The sequence below is a fragment of the Beta vulgaris genome, chromosome 8, assembly GCF_026745355.1.
Source record: "Beta vulgaris subsp. vulgaris cultivar EL10 chromosome 8, EL10.2, whole genome shotgun sequence".
NCBI lineage: Eukaryota > Viridiplantae > Streptophyta > Magnoliopsida > Caryophyllales > Amaranthaceae > Beta > Beta vulgaris.
This window is the reverse complement of record NC_079209.1, coordinates 28,423,468-28,438,936: the sequence shown is the minus strand read 5'-3', so window position 1 is coordinate 28,438,936 and position 15,469 is coordinate 28,423,468. Positions and strand designations below refer to the sequence as shown.

Here is a 15,469-nt window from a genome sequence, read left to right as displayed (position 1 = left end):
AATAGTTATAGGTAATATATGTTATATATAATATAGGAAACCATAACAGTTATTCAAGATAAGTGTTATATATAAATAGCAAACATAATACTTATTTATAAAATGTGTTATCTAATGGCATAACATGTATTATAAATAACTGTTATGTTTTCTCTGGCAAACATAACACTTTCGTCAGGTGTTATGTTTACTTTACATTACATTGACTTGGATAACACCTCAAAACTGTTATGTAAAGCCTTATTTAACAGTTATCTTTGCCCTTTTTTGTAGTAGTGTTAGTCTCATGTTAAAACAAGTATAGCTATAAGAACAAAATATTTAACAAGTTGAGTCAAGTAAAGTGCACTCATATGCTCTCAATCCATTTTGGGTAGGTACTTGTTATTTTGGGTAAATGAAGGTCGTTCCTGGCCGATTTTGGCCTTTCAAGTTCAATTTACTTAGTTTCCCACATTTAGCCACATGTTAGGAAATATTTAGTACTAATAGAAACATATATAACCATTAGAGTCAAAAAACCCATATTAGACAAATGAAGGGCATTTAGGCCGATATTAGATTTTCATGTTCAATCTCCTTAACTCGCGCATTTAATCTCATGTTAGAATATGTATAGCTATAATAAAAACATATTTGACCGTTACAGTCAAATAAAGTCCACTCATATGCTCTAAATTCATTTTGAGTAAATAAATGTCATTTTGGGTAAAAGAAGGTCCTTTCGGGCCTATTGTGGCCTTTCAAGTTCAATTTACATAGTTTTCCACATTTAACTACATAATATGATATATATAGTTCTAATAGCAACATATATAGCAATTAGAGTAAAGAAAAATTATTTTTCATGCATTGAAACCCATATTGGGCAAATGAAGGCATTTAGGGTGATATTAGATTTTCATGTTCATTCTCCTTAACTCTCCCATTTAATATCATGTTAGAACATGTATAGCTATAAGAACAAAATATTTAACCATTAGAGTCAAGTAAAGTCCACTCATATGCTCTTGATCCATTTTGGGTAGATAAATGTTATTTTGGGTAAATGAAGGTCTTTTCAGGCCGAATTTGGCCTTTCAAGTTCAATTTACTCAGTTTCCCATATTTAGCGTCATGTTCAATTTTGGGTAGATAAATGTTATTTTGGGTAAATGAAGGTCATTTTGGGGCGATATTAGTTTTTCACTTTCATTCACCTTTTCTCTCGTATTTAGTCTCTTGTTAGAACATGTATAGCTATAATACCAACATAATTGAGCATTGGAGTCAAGTAAAGACCACTCCTATGCTCTAAATTCATTTTCACTAGATAAATGTCATTTTGGTAAATGAAGGTCCTTTCGGGCCTATTTTGCCCTGTAAAGTTCAATTTACATATTTTTCCACATTTAGCCACATGTTAGGACATATATAGTTCCAGGAGCAAAATATATAACAATTAGAGTAAAGAAAAAGCATTTTTCTTGCTTTCAAAACCCATTTTAGGTAAATGAAGGTCATTTAGGCTGATATTAGATTTATCATGTTCATTCTCCTTAATTCTCGCATTTAGTCTCATGTTAAAACAAGTATAGCTATAAGAACAAAATATTGAACCATTAGAGTCAAGTAAAGTCCACTAATATGCCCTCAATCTATTTTGGGTAGATAAATGTCATTTTGGGTAAATGAAAGTCTTTTCGGGCCGAATTTCGCCTTTCAAGTTCAATATACTTAGTTTCCCACATTTAGCCACATGTTAGGACATATTTAATACTAATAGAAACATATATAACTATTAGAAACAAGAAAAATTATTTTTCATGCTTTGAAACCCATATTGGGAAAATGAAGGGAATTTAGGGCAATATTAGATTTTCATGTTCATTGTCCTTAACTCCCGCATTTAGTCTCATGTTAGAACATGTATAGCTATAAGAACAACATATTTAACCATTAGAGTCAATTAAAGTCCACTCATATGCTCTCAATTCATTTTTGGTAGATAAAAGTCATTTTGGATAACTGAAGGTCATTTCGGGCCGAATTTGGCCTTTCAAGTTCAATTTACACAGTTTTTCATATTTAGCCACATATTAAGAGATATATAGTTCTAATAGATACATATATAACCATCAGAGTAAGATAATTCAATTTTCATGCTTTGAAACCCATTTTAGGTAAATGAAGGTCATTTTGGGGCGATATTTAGAATATGTATAACTATAAGAACAACATACTTAACCATTAAAGTCAAGTAAAGTCCGCTCATATGCTCTCCATCCATTTTGGCTAGATAAATGTCATTTTGGGTAAATGAAGTTCTTTTCAGGCCGAATTTGGCCTTCCAAGTTCAATTTACATAGTTTTCTACATTTAGCCACATATTAGGACATATATAGTTTTAATAACAACATATATAACCATTAGAGTACAGAAAAATCATTTTTCATGCTTTGAAACCCATGCTGGGTAAGTGAAGGTCATTTTGGGCCTATATTAGATTTTCATTTTCATTCTCCTTAACTCCCGCATTTAGTCTCATGTTAGAACATGTATAGCTATATATTAACAACATATTTAACCATTAGAGACAAATAAAGTCCACTCATATGCTCTAAATCCATTTTGAGTATATAAATGTCATTTTGGGTAAAAGAAGGTCCTTTCGGGCCTATTTTGCCCTTTCAAGTTCAATTTACATAGTTATCCACATTTCACCACATGTTAGTACATATATAGTTCTAATAGAAACATATATAACCATTAGTGTCAAGAAAAATCAGTTTCCATGCTTTGAAACCCATTTTGGGTAAAAGAAGGTTATTTAGGCCGATGTTAGATTTTTCTTGTTCATTCTCTTTAATTCCCGCATTTAGTCTTATGCCAAAATATGTATAGCTATAAGAACAAAATATTTAACCAGTAGGGTCAAGTAAAGTCCACTCATACACCCTCAATCCATTTTGAGTAGATAAATGTAATTTTGGGTAAATGAAGGTTGTTTCAGGCTGAACTTGGCCGTTGAAGTTCAATTTACATAGTTTTCCACATTTAGCCACATGTTAGAACATATTTAGTACTAATAGAAACAATATAACCATTAGAGCCAAAAAAATTATTTTTCATGCTTTGAAACCCATATTGGGCAAATGAACGGCATTTAAGGCGATATTAGATTTTCATGTTCATTCTCCTTAACTCCTACATTTAGTCTCATGTTAGAATATGTATAGCTATAGTAACAACATATTTTACCATTAGAGACAAGTAAAGTCCACTCATATGCTCTAAATCCATTTTGGGTAGATAAATGTCATTTTGGGTAAATGAAGGTCCTTTCGGACCTATTTCCGGCTTTCAAGTACAATTTGCATAGTTTTCCACATTTAGACACATGTTAGGATATATATAATTCTAATAGCAACATATATAACCATTAGAGTCAAGAAAAATCATTTTTCATGCTTTGAAACCCATTTTGGGGAAATGACGGTCATTTAGGCAGATAATAGATTTTTCATGTGTGTTCATTCTCCTTAATTCCCGCATTTAGTCTCAAGTTAGAACATGTATAGCTATAAGAACAAAATATTTAACCATTAGAGTCAGGTAAAGTCCACTCAAATGCCCTCAATCCATTTTAGGTAGATAAATGTCATTTTGGGTAAATGAAGGTCGTTTCGAGCCGAATTTGACCTTTCCAGTTCAATTTAATTAGTTTCCCACATTTAGCTACATGTCAGGACATATTTAGTACTAATAGCAACATATATAACCATTAGAGTCAAGAAATTTTTTTTCATGCTTTGAAACCCATTTTGGGCAAATGAACGCATTTAGGGCGATATTAGATTTTCATGTTCATTCTCCTTAACTCCCGCATTTAGTCTCATGTTAAAACATGTATAGCTATAATAACAATATATTTGACCGTTAGAGTCAAGTAAAGTCCACTTATATGCTCTGAATCTATTTTGAGTAGATAAATATCATTTTGGGTAAAAAGAGGTCCATTCGGGCATATTTTGGCATTTCATGTTCAATTAACATATTTTTCCACATTTAGAATATTAGGACATATATTGTTCTAATAGCAACATATATAACCATTAGAGTAAACAAAAATAATTTTTCATGCTTTGAAACCCATTTTAGGTAAATGAAGGTCATTTAGGCCGATATTAGATTTATCATGTTCATTCTCCTTAATTCTCGCATTTAGTCTCATGTTCTAACATGTATAGCTATAAGAAGAAAATATTTAACCATTAGAGTCAAGTAAAGTCCACTAATATTCCCTCAATCCATTTTGGGTAGCACTAGTACAGAAAAGGCAATTTGCGTCGGATGTGAGGCGCCTATTTGCGTCGGATCCTGGTGCGACGCCAAAGCCCTCGACGCAAATGACTAGGAAACGATCTGCGTCGTACGAGAAACGACGCAGATGGTTGAGCTATTTGCGTCGCACCTATATACGGTGCGACGCACATTGCCCTGCTGCTGCCATGCCAGCATGGAAGGGAAATGTGCGTCGCACATTGCACAAGGTGCGACGCACATTAGTAATGTGCGTCGCACCCAGGCAATGTGCGACGCACATTGCCCTTCCCATGCTGGCATGGGCAGTAGGGGAAGGGCAATGTGCGTCACACATTTCCTGGGTGCGACGCACATTAGTAATGTGCGTCGCACCTTGTACCATGTGCGACGCATATTGTGAGCAATTTGCGTCGCACTTCTTGCCATGTGCGACGCAAATGACTCATTACATTTTTTTTTTTCGGTTTTTTTAGATTTTCTGTTGGTTTGTTTACATATTACTAAAATTTGATGATTCAAAACTAAACAAACATTCATATGAACAATTGTGAGGGGAAAATTCGGCAGAGTCTCTTTTGTAATATGGATAACCCAAGAAATCGTTGGGAAATATATATATATATATATATATATATATATATATATATAATATATATATATATATCAAAACCTGTTTCAATACATCTCAAATGAATCCCAAGCAAGCAACCAATGTTGCCATACTCAACCAAGATTGCAATAATAAACCAATTATGTACATCTACTACACTTACTACACTAACACTACTTGGCCTTTTCTTCTCCCACGAGATGTTGAAAGAATCGCAAAATTGTCTTTGATTTCGTTGATATCTTCTATGGTGTATGGTTCAACGCTTGAGGAAAATCCTATAAATATGTTAACTTAGTTAATAAACTTTAAAATATATAAGTAAAGTAACCAATTTACAACATATACATACCTTCTTCAAATCATTTGACTCATGAGATAGCGGACGATTTGAAACATGTATTTCATAACGAAATAGCCGCATTCATCTCCTCCCGTTTGTTGAGCACACTACACCACATTGAAATACACATATTAGAATCAAAAAATTAAGAAATATTAAATAGAACTATAAAATGCATATCAAATACAAAACCATAAGAGTTTTACCTTCATAGATATCCAAGACAATTTTGTTGCCTTTTTGATACCTTCAAGGAGCAGGAATGATGTATATGCGCTACAACAACAACAACAACAACAACAACAACAACAACAACAATGATGTATATGCGCTAAGTACAATAAAAGAATTACTAGTTATAAAGTATTTAAAATATCATAAAATACATGTAAGAATTATAAGAATTATTAACTTACGTATGACAGGTTCCTTGATAGCTAAGGATCTATCTGATCTCCTAAGCGAATCAAATACATATACCGTTTTTGTGTAGATAAAGGACGAGAAGAATCCAATGTTGACTAAAGCATGCAACAAAATGTGATAAGTTCATATATAAAGATAAAAGGGAAGCATACTTTTCAATGTACGGAAGTTGGAAAATAAAGCATACTTTTCAATGTATGGAAGCATGATGTATTTCATATTTCGATTGGCTCTCAATGTCCTTTGCATGTAGTTGATCGCAGCCAACTGGTTCATGGTGAGCATGGTCCCGAAATCATACTAGGACACATGAAACCAATATTTGAATCTCCATTCACTCACTATCATCTGACAAAACCTACACTCCAAATATTTATAGTTAGATGCGAATAATAATAATAAATATCAAATTTGATTAGTTTAGAGTTTGAGAAATCTCACATCATAAATACTTGCAAAACGGATACATTAAGCCATTCTCCCGTCAGAAGTTGGAAAACATCTTGTCGGGAGAGAATGATCATCTGATCAGAAGGATAGTTGAAGCAGGAACCCCTACTAACTTCGATAGTAAAAGGCTCATCTGCAGGTTTTTGGCAAAACAAACGATGCATCTCCTTGACCGCATCAGACATATCCTCAAGTGACACCTAATCAATGGATCTATGTGCTATGTGCAGACTCATCGGTGCAAGGATCATTAGCAACTGTTTTCTTTTTCTTCTTCTTGCGCCTTCTTTAGATATATGTTCCTAATTCAAATCGATTCTTTTTAATTCATATTATATATAAAATAAAGATTATTTGGTTTATTTTATATAAATCAAGATTTCTAAGTATATACATTTAGATTTCTTATTATATACTAAATCATAATACTAAACATAAGTTACCTGATTATCTGAAAGACCAAAATATCAACTCTTTGGCCATTCTATGACAGAACCCTCGGCTTGACTGAGTTTCGTGATGAATGGAGTAAGAGTGGAACTGGAACATCTGCGTAATCCAGCATAAAACTCATCAACACTCACTCTCATGGCTCGTAGAGTGTGACGATGCTCCTGTCGTGGATGAACGGTACCTCAGCTACAATGATCGGTCCCGAGACATCCGCTATTGCCAAGCGACATGGAACTTGACTCTTAACATCCAATAAGAGAAAATGACATCAATTAAGTGTTTTAGAAGCATAATATAATAATTAGAAATATATAAAATGACAATATACCTGCAAGTCCGCAAATGGATCATTGCCCCCCATTGACAGCTACTAGGAACGACTGGAGTGGAAGGAGTCGGTAATGGAATACCTAACTGCGTCGCATAAGCCATTAACCTTTCTTGAACCTAACATCTATCTTCGAGTTCATCTCTTCATAGTCTGCTCTCTAACTCTTTGACTCACTCTAGCCTCAATGCCTGAATCTCCTCATCATCCATGCCCTTACCCTTGCGAGCATACTGCTCCGATCAGGTCTCCCCAAACAGATGTAATCCCAATGCTACGCCCAGGTCGGTCTTTCCTCTGCAAAGCACGTGAAAGAGCATCATCCATCCGACCTGGAACAAACTCTCCTTCAGCTTCTTTCTTTTTCCAATCATCCTGCGTTCAAGTTAAAAAAAGTCATATGATTAGTAGAAGACGAGTAAGGAGAACAAGAAAAACATTATAAAATTTGAACAATGCTTACAATGGACTCTTTTAACTTTTTTGTTTCTTCATTAGGAAAGAAGAAATTTCCATCCTTATCTTTTTTCGATCTCGCGAGAAGCCAAGGCAATGTCCGATCCGGCAAGGAGGAAATCAATGATGGTGTAGATGAGTCAACAGATGAGCTGTAGCGGAAGGCAATGTTATTAAAATCGCGATCCGGATCGTAGGATCGTACGATCCTACGATCCAGATGAGGCACATCGATCCGGATCGTTTGCACAATCGCAATCCAGCAGGATCGTATCAGGATCGCACTAGGATCGTTAGAATCGATGGGATCGCGATCCTAGTGCGACTTTAACGATCCTAGAATATAGTGGCCAACTGGACTTTTTTTTACTTTTAGAAGTTCAGCCCAATTCACAAAGTTCAGCCCAAGGCCCCAAACATTCATTTAACCACGCAAATGCCGAAATCCCTATGCGAAATCCCTAATTCCTTTAACCACGCAAATGCCAACTGGACTTCCTCTCTTCCTCAGTTCCTCCCATTTTCTCTTTCTAGTTTCTACTCTGCAAATTCAGCTAAATCCCTAATTTGTGGTAAGTTTATTTCTCTTTCTAATTTATTTTTTAATTTCGTGGTGTTAATCTATCTTAAGTTGATTAAATTCGAACCTTTTTTTGCTCTGTGCTTAGTAATTCGATTATTCGAAGCTTTTTTTTGTTATGTGCTTAAAAATTGTTGATTAAATTCGAACCTAATTTTTGCTAAGCTGATTTAACACTAATCTTTGCTTCCTGATTTAATTCGGAGCTAATTTTCGCTCTATGCTTGACTGTTTGTTTGTAATGTTTGTTCTATGCTTAGAAATTGTTTGCAAAATTCTGAAATTAGAGCAATGTGAGTGTGCTACTGACTGTATTACAGATTTACAGTAGTACTGTAGATTATTAGTTTCAAATTTCAATGTTTCATTGCTCTAATTCATTTTAGTTTTTATTTTCCTTGTATTCTGTTTTTTATTTTGTTTTCTTTTTTCGTTTCTCTATTTCAATCAGTGTTATTCTTCATTGTTCTAAACTTCTAATTAGTTTTCATTTTTTAATTTTCTTTGTGTTTAGAACTTAGAAGTTAGATCATGTCAACTTCGTCTGGGAAAAAAAAGAGAAAAAATGCATTTGGAAGTAGAACTGATCCGGGTTGGGAGCATGGAACTGAGGTAGATAGTGACTCTAGGAAAGTGAAGTGTAAATATTGTCAGGTTGTGCGTGCTGGTGGCATCTTTAGGCTAAAACATCACCTTGCCGGTACTAGGAATAATGTAGAACCTTGCTTGCAAGCTCCAGATGATGTTAAACAACAATTTCTAACCTTATTGAGGGCTAATGAAGAGGAGTCAGTTAAAAAAAACGGAAATTCAATGACATTGGTGAGGAAGAAGATGCTTATGATGTTTCTCGACCATATGCTTGTAGTCAAAGGGGGAAGGGGAGCATGGATCGTTTTGTAACTAAGAAGACATCTATGCAGACAACTCTTAATCAAAAGTATAAAAGGGAAGAGAGAGAGGAAGTGTGCCAACAAATAGCCCGTTTCTTTTATACTAGTGCCATTCCTTTTAATGCAGTCAATAATCCTGAATTTGTGATTATGGTTCAAAAAATTGCTAAGTTTGGCATAGGACTTAAACCACCAAGTTACCATGAAATAAGAGTGAAATATTTGAATAAAGAAGTGAGTAATGTGATGGATATGCTTGAGGAGTATAGGGAAGAATGGAAAAAAACAGGTTGTACAATTATGTCGGATGGTTGGAGTGATAGGCAGAGGCGATCTATTTGTAACTTCTTGGTGAATAGCCCTAAGGGAACTGTTTTCTTGTCATCTATTGACACATCAGAGATCTCAAAGACTAGTGATAAGGTCCTTGAGATGCTGGATGCAGTAGTACAGAAGGTTGGTGAAGAAAATGTAGTGCAAATTGTCACTGACAATGCTGCAAACTACAAGGCTACTGGAGAGAAATTGATGGAGAAAAGGGGCAGGTTATTTTGGACACCATGTGCAGCCCATTGTATCGATTTGATGTTAGAGGATTTGGATAAGAAGATTAAAATTCATGGTGAGACAATTTTGAAGGCGAGAAAGGTAACAACTTACATATACTCTAGAACACTACTACATACATGGATGAAAGAATTTACTAAAGGGAGAGAACTAATTAGACCTGCTGTCACCCGATTTGCTACTTCATACCTAACTTTGAGGAGTCTAAATGAGCAAAAGGGTCCACTGTTGGCATTGTTTGCATCCAACAAGTGGAAAAACAGCAAGTTTGTGAATTCTGTTGAAGGAAAAAAAGTGCAGAGGATTATTCTAGATACTCAAGGGTTCTGGAAAAGTGTGACCACATGTTTGAAAGCAGCTTTGCCCATTGTTAAAGTTCTTCGTATGGTAGATTCAGATGAGAAACCTGCAATGGGGTTCATTTACCAAGCTATGACACAAGCAAAAGATCGAATCAAAGAAAACTTCAACAATGTTGAAAGAAAGTAAGTTTTCCACCAATTCTCTCTGTACTTAGATACTTATTTATTGTCATTTATATACTAAGTTGGGTTCTTTGTGTGTTAACTCTTTGAAAATAGCTATAAACCTATATGTGATATTGTTGATGAGCGTTGGGAGGCTCAAATGCACAGACCACTACATGCTGCCGCATACTTTCTCAATCCCCAATTCCAGTATAGTCCAAACTTTAATGCTAATGCAGACATTAAGATTGGGTTGTACACTTGTTTGCAAAGAATGGTCGTTGACCCCAATGACCGAATGCTTATTGATTTACAAATGGATGCTTTCAAGAATGCTAGGGGGCTTGGTTGCCTACTGCAGTGATGACTAGAAATAAAAAGAGTCCAGGTATTTTTATTATTACTTTATTACTTTCTATGAATACTCAGTTAGTATACTAAGTCATTAATCTTACGTAACTTTACATATTTGTTTGAAGCTGATTGGTGGGATTCCTATAGGGATGAATGTCCCGAACTTAAGAAGTTTGCCATGAGAATTCTAAGTCTAACTTGTAGCTCCTCTGGTTGTGAACGTAATTGGAGTGCATTTGAGATGGTAAAATAACTAGCCTTTAATTATCCATTTTTCACATATAGGTGTAGGATTGTATCTAAATCATGTCTATCATCTATTGCAACAGGTTCATACTAAGAAATGGAATCGTTTGCATCAAAAAAAAGATGAATGATTTGGTTTTTGTTATGTATAATCTGAGATTGAAGAAGAAACAACAACAACAACCTGTGATTCAAGAGACAATTGTTCTTGATGATCTACCATCTGATGATGAGTGGATAACTGAGAGAGATGAACCTCTCCTTCCGCATGATGAGACATGGTTGAACGTCCTTGATAGAGCCGCTAGAAGATATGCTCGAGAGGAAGCACAAAGAGAGAATGAAAGGGGTGATCAAGGTATGTTTGTTCTTTACTTTTCCTCCTTCCTTACCTTTAAAATTTCAGTTTGCCATCATAAGTTTATAACTTTATTTAAACGTAATGGGCAGCCGACAACATTGAAATTCACGAGTTGAGCGATGGCGAAATTGATGGTCAAGTTACTCCAACGGCTCATGGTTCAAATGATATTGAGGATGGGGATTTGGACATGACATTTGGTGATGATGATATTGGTGATGAGGAACAAAATACTACCCAATATCAAATGAGAACAAGAAGCTCAGGTGCTAATATCGTAAACGATGGTGTAGATGATGCAAACTTTGGTTATGATGATTGATTAACATATTTGTATTCTAATTTGCAATAACTTTTATTAAGATGTCTTTGTATTGTTGGTTTGTAATTTGTATTATTAACATTTTCAATATTTGTTTTTTTCTGGACGATTGTTGTTGTATGTTTGGATCTTTTTATTATGCAATATCAACTATTATCGATAAATGATAAGTTTTTTAGCATTATTTTACCCCATGTATGAAGAATGTACAAGCAGATTAGCTAAAATTGACTTAATTTTACAAATTTCATAGGATCTTACGATCCTACGATTCGATCCTACGATTCGATCCTGCTAGCTCCTCACGATCCAAAGTAGGATCGCGATCCTGACAACATTGGCGGAAGGGATATACCCTTTGCTTTGCCAAATGGGAATCATCTCCGCATATGATTTTTGGCCCAAAAAATGAGGATGCTTGTTAGCAGCCTGAGAGATTCTTGCTTTTGCACTTTTAACCTAATATAAGATTTAGTAACTAGTGAATATTAAAAAACGTAATGAAAATATAATGTCATATTATATATTACATGTAACGTTTCAAGCTTGTATTTGTATGGTGCAATGTTGAGACTTTTTAGTAACCACTTTTCCTTGGTTATTGTGTTGGGTCAAACTTGTCACTATCTAATATAATAATGCAAATTTAGAGGAAAAATTATAATTATTATTATATGTAATAAAAGTAATTACAATATAAATAGAAATGATAAATCAAATCTGTGAATAATTTACAACCTTACTTAAATAAATAATAACAAAAAATCTATCTAATACATTAGAAAGAATTCATTTCTTCTTCAATATACAAATTTTCAATCTTCAACCTTTCCAAAGTCATCCTAACAAACCCAAACAAACCTGCAAAAGAAAAAAAAATCACAATTAGTACACTATTTGCTATACTAAAGTCATAAATATCCTCACATACTATTTCAACATGCTCAAATACAGAAATAGTTCATTATGTTGTATACAGAAATATAGATGCTAAAATACAAAAATATATATTAACAAAAATACAGATACTACCTAATTAGATGATAAAACATGCTCAAATGTTCAACACTAGAAATTGAAGGGATTCAGTCACCAACAATACACACCAACAGATTCAGTCAGATGATCTATATGAAACGAAAAACAGCAAAATTACAAAGATAAATAAAGAGTTAGCCTACGATAAATATACACAAAAAACCTTAAAATCAAAACGTGAGTTATTATGTTGTATCCAATGAATGTAAATCTTTTTAAGTACTAAACTGGTGATCCTAAAAGAAGAATAAACTCATTTAGCTAAATACTCCTACCAACTGCGATTAGGAAACTCATAAAAGAAATTTACAGAAGAAACTGATAAATCTGGCAATCACCAACTATATGTCCTCATCTGAAAATCAAATGGAGTTACCAATTTCAATACCTGCATTACTTTCATACGCTTGTCAATAAATGTGCTAATAATACTAGTTTGCTCACAAACAGTATGCTCTACAAGGAGGACAAAGAAAGACTAATTTCTATCAAGCTCAACAAACAATCTTGATTTCACTTTATTTAAGCAGTTTAGCTTAAGCTCACATTCAAAAACCAAGACTCGTCCATCTGTGTAATTCAAACGACTTACTAAATGACCTATGATTGAAAGCAGTCCAGCACTTACTGTTTTTTGTTGGATATGCTTAAATATAATTCACGAGATTCCCTTCCCTTGCATAAGTTTTGCCACTGATATAGTTTTCATTCTAGTTCCCAGCATTACTTGTTTCAGAGGTACTTCCATATCTAATTACATTCCTAAAATAAACCATGGAAAAGAACAACTAGACCCAAAAGTCTACACCAATAAAGAAAAAGTTTGCAAAATGAAGAACTGCTGATCTTATAGATATATGACTTGAGAAAAACTCAAAGCAGAAGATTATGTTATAACTAGAAAAGTCATAAGTTTAATATATCATACTAATCATGTGATAACTCCTGATAATGACAAAATCAGTAGCTTTCTATATGTTCTGAGATATATCCTAGATCACTACCTTCATTTGATGTCAAGACGTCATCGGCCATACTTAATACGCAACAAAATCATTATTACGAACACACAGACTGAGGTCCATGGACCTAAAGCAAAAGGGTACCTTAAGAACTAAGTGGATTGGATGGCTAACTTGAAACTTTCTTTCATTACCTCAAACATGTGTAGTAAGTAGTAAGTTCGCGGCAGATTACAATTTAAAAGTGAGTGTTTACAGTTTACATTTCATCAGTGACATCATATAGCTTAGTATGGAGGCAACGAGTACCTAGAAATAATGCAAAAATGACCCAACGCACGAAGAGCAGAACACATCAAGAAAAGGAAGTCGAATTCAAAGATGATCTAAAAGCAAGCAGTAGACTCAATTACTCCCAAGTTGGAACTGAGCCTCCAGCTAAGCAACTTGACCTCAAAGATGCCACATTTATCACTGTGAAGGTCGTTGATTTCGATAAGCATTTTGAAAACTCTCAAAGTAAGATGACATTTGAGCGATACATGATAAGCAGGAAAACAAGTCAAAATTATTCCACTTTCACCAATATATGACCTTAATATTTCTCCCTTCTATCTCATCGCACGCAAAGAATAGACAGTAAACATTCAAAATGCATAGTCTTACGTAAGTCCCACTAAAATGACTTACTACAGAATTTAGTATTCATGTGATGATGAGAGGAAGGTCATACCTGATGGCCATTGTGAATCATAATCTGAGACTTCAGGTACAGTAGGGGTAAGGCTGGAACGGCATCCCAGCTACCCATATGGTAACCAAAACCTCAAAATACCATAGACAGCAGATCGACAAGACTTTCACAAAGACAGTCTAAAATCCTTGTAAATTTCATCAAATTCACTAAAAATGCTATAATTTTAAGGACTTCAATTAGATCCTACAGATTATAGAAAACATCTACACACAAATTTCAACATACAACAAATCAGAACTTTTGAAAAACATCATTCTGAAACGTAAATCATTAGATCTGGCATTCATTATATCAAAATACCATAGACACCATATCTGCATACATGTTCTACTAAACTGCGAATGCTTAAAAAAATAATATGACACCAGATCTGCATACAAATACCATATATTTACATGTTCTACCAAAATGCGATATCAAAATCAACGAATTCAACCAAATCAAAACAATATAACATCAACTTTTCGGTATATAGAAACATTAAAAATGAAAGATCAAAAAAACAAGAGAGATACCTGAATACCGTGCTCAAGACAGTAAAGCTCCCAGCAGGCATTTCAATCCTCATTTTGGCTAAAGAATTTGACTAGATCTGAAACGAAGAAAGAATGTTGAATAGGAGAGAGAAAAAGAGCAGAAATGAAGAAGAAATCGAAGGCGTCTACGCCTTCTTTGAAGAACAGGAGAGAGAAAGAGTAGAGCGAAGAAGAAGGGTTTTTGCGTTTGTGGGAGAAATGAGGAAGTTACTGGACGGTTTGGTTTGGTCGATTGATTTTGGTAAGACCAATAAATTAGCGTCTGCCAAACGGACGCTAATTTACTTAACGGACGCTAATTAGCGTCCGTTTACAAAAACGGACGCTAATTAGCGTCTGTTTACAAGAACGGACGCTAAAAAAAGAAAACAGACGCTAATATACGTCTGTCATATATCAGACGCTAATTTAGAATTTACCGTCCACGTATACTATCGGACGCTAAAGTTAGACGCTAAAAAGGCGGATTCTTGTTGTGAGACTTCATTGTCTCAACAACCGTTCTATCTGTTTTACTTTTATACTCTAATGACAAAGCCCCCATCATAACACCACTATTTTGCATCGTTGATTTTTCATCTTGCCGTTTAGTATAAAATGTATAACCATTGATGGCATACCCCTCATAGAAAAGAACTTGCGTCTTTGACCCATATGCCAACCATTTCAATATATCCGATACATCGTTAGGAGTATCAGATAATTGGTTCATAACTCGTTCTTTAAACCAATCAACGAACGTCCGATTATGCTCAATCATCAAGTCACTTTCATTAAACAATGGATATTGAACACTAAGCACAGTCATGTGCTCATTTAAGTAAGGATGAACTTGTTTCAGATTTTGTAACACAATCAATTCTGCTTTTCTTTTCAACTCTCCATCAAGACACAATCTTTTTCTCCCAATGGTACCACAACCTTCAAGCCTTCCTTCATGTCTAGATTTTGGCAAACCAATTGCTGGATTCATCACTTTACCCTTCAGAGTACCCATATGAATTGCTGGATTCAT

General features: G+C 34.4%; 1 protein-coding gene and 1 long non-coding RNA gene across 2 annotated transcripts; one reads left to right on the top strand and one right to left on the bottom strand.

Annotated features, from left to right (window-relative positions):
* The first annotated feature begins 7,801 nt into the window (after positions 1-7,801).
* LOC104901267 (uncharacterized) lies at positions 7,802-11,345 on the top strand. Its single transcript, XM_048635127.2, has 6 exons — positions 7,802-7,943; positions 8,466-9,896; positions 9,993-10,266; positions 10,358-10,476; positions 10,562-10,836; positions 10,929-11,345. Exons 2-3 carry the CDS (start codon positions 8,839-8,841, stop codon positions 10,240-10,242), a joined length of 1,308 nt encoding a protein of 435 aa, XP_048491084.1. The 5' UTR covers positions 7,802-7,943; positions 8,466-8,838; the 3' UTR covers positions 10,243-10,266; positions 10,358-10,476; positions 10,562-10,836; positions 10,929-11,345.
* Positions 11,346-11,806: 461 nt separating this feature from the next.
* LOC130589674 (uncharacterized) lies at positions 11,807-14,684 on the bottom strand. The gene is made up of 3 exons (XR_008967274.1): positions 14,434-14,684; positions 13,895-14,034; positions 11,807-12,022 (listed from the first exon to the last, which is right to left on the bottom strand). It is a non-coding gene; the product is annotated as an uncharacterized LOC130589674 (long non-coding RNA).
* Positions 14,685-15,469: the final 785 nt, after the last annotated feature.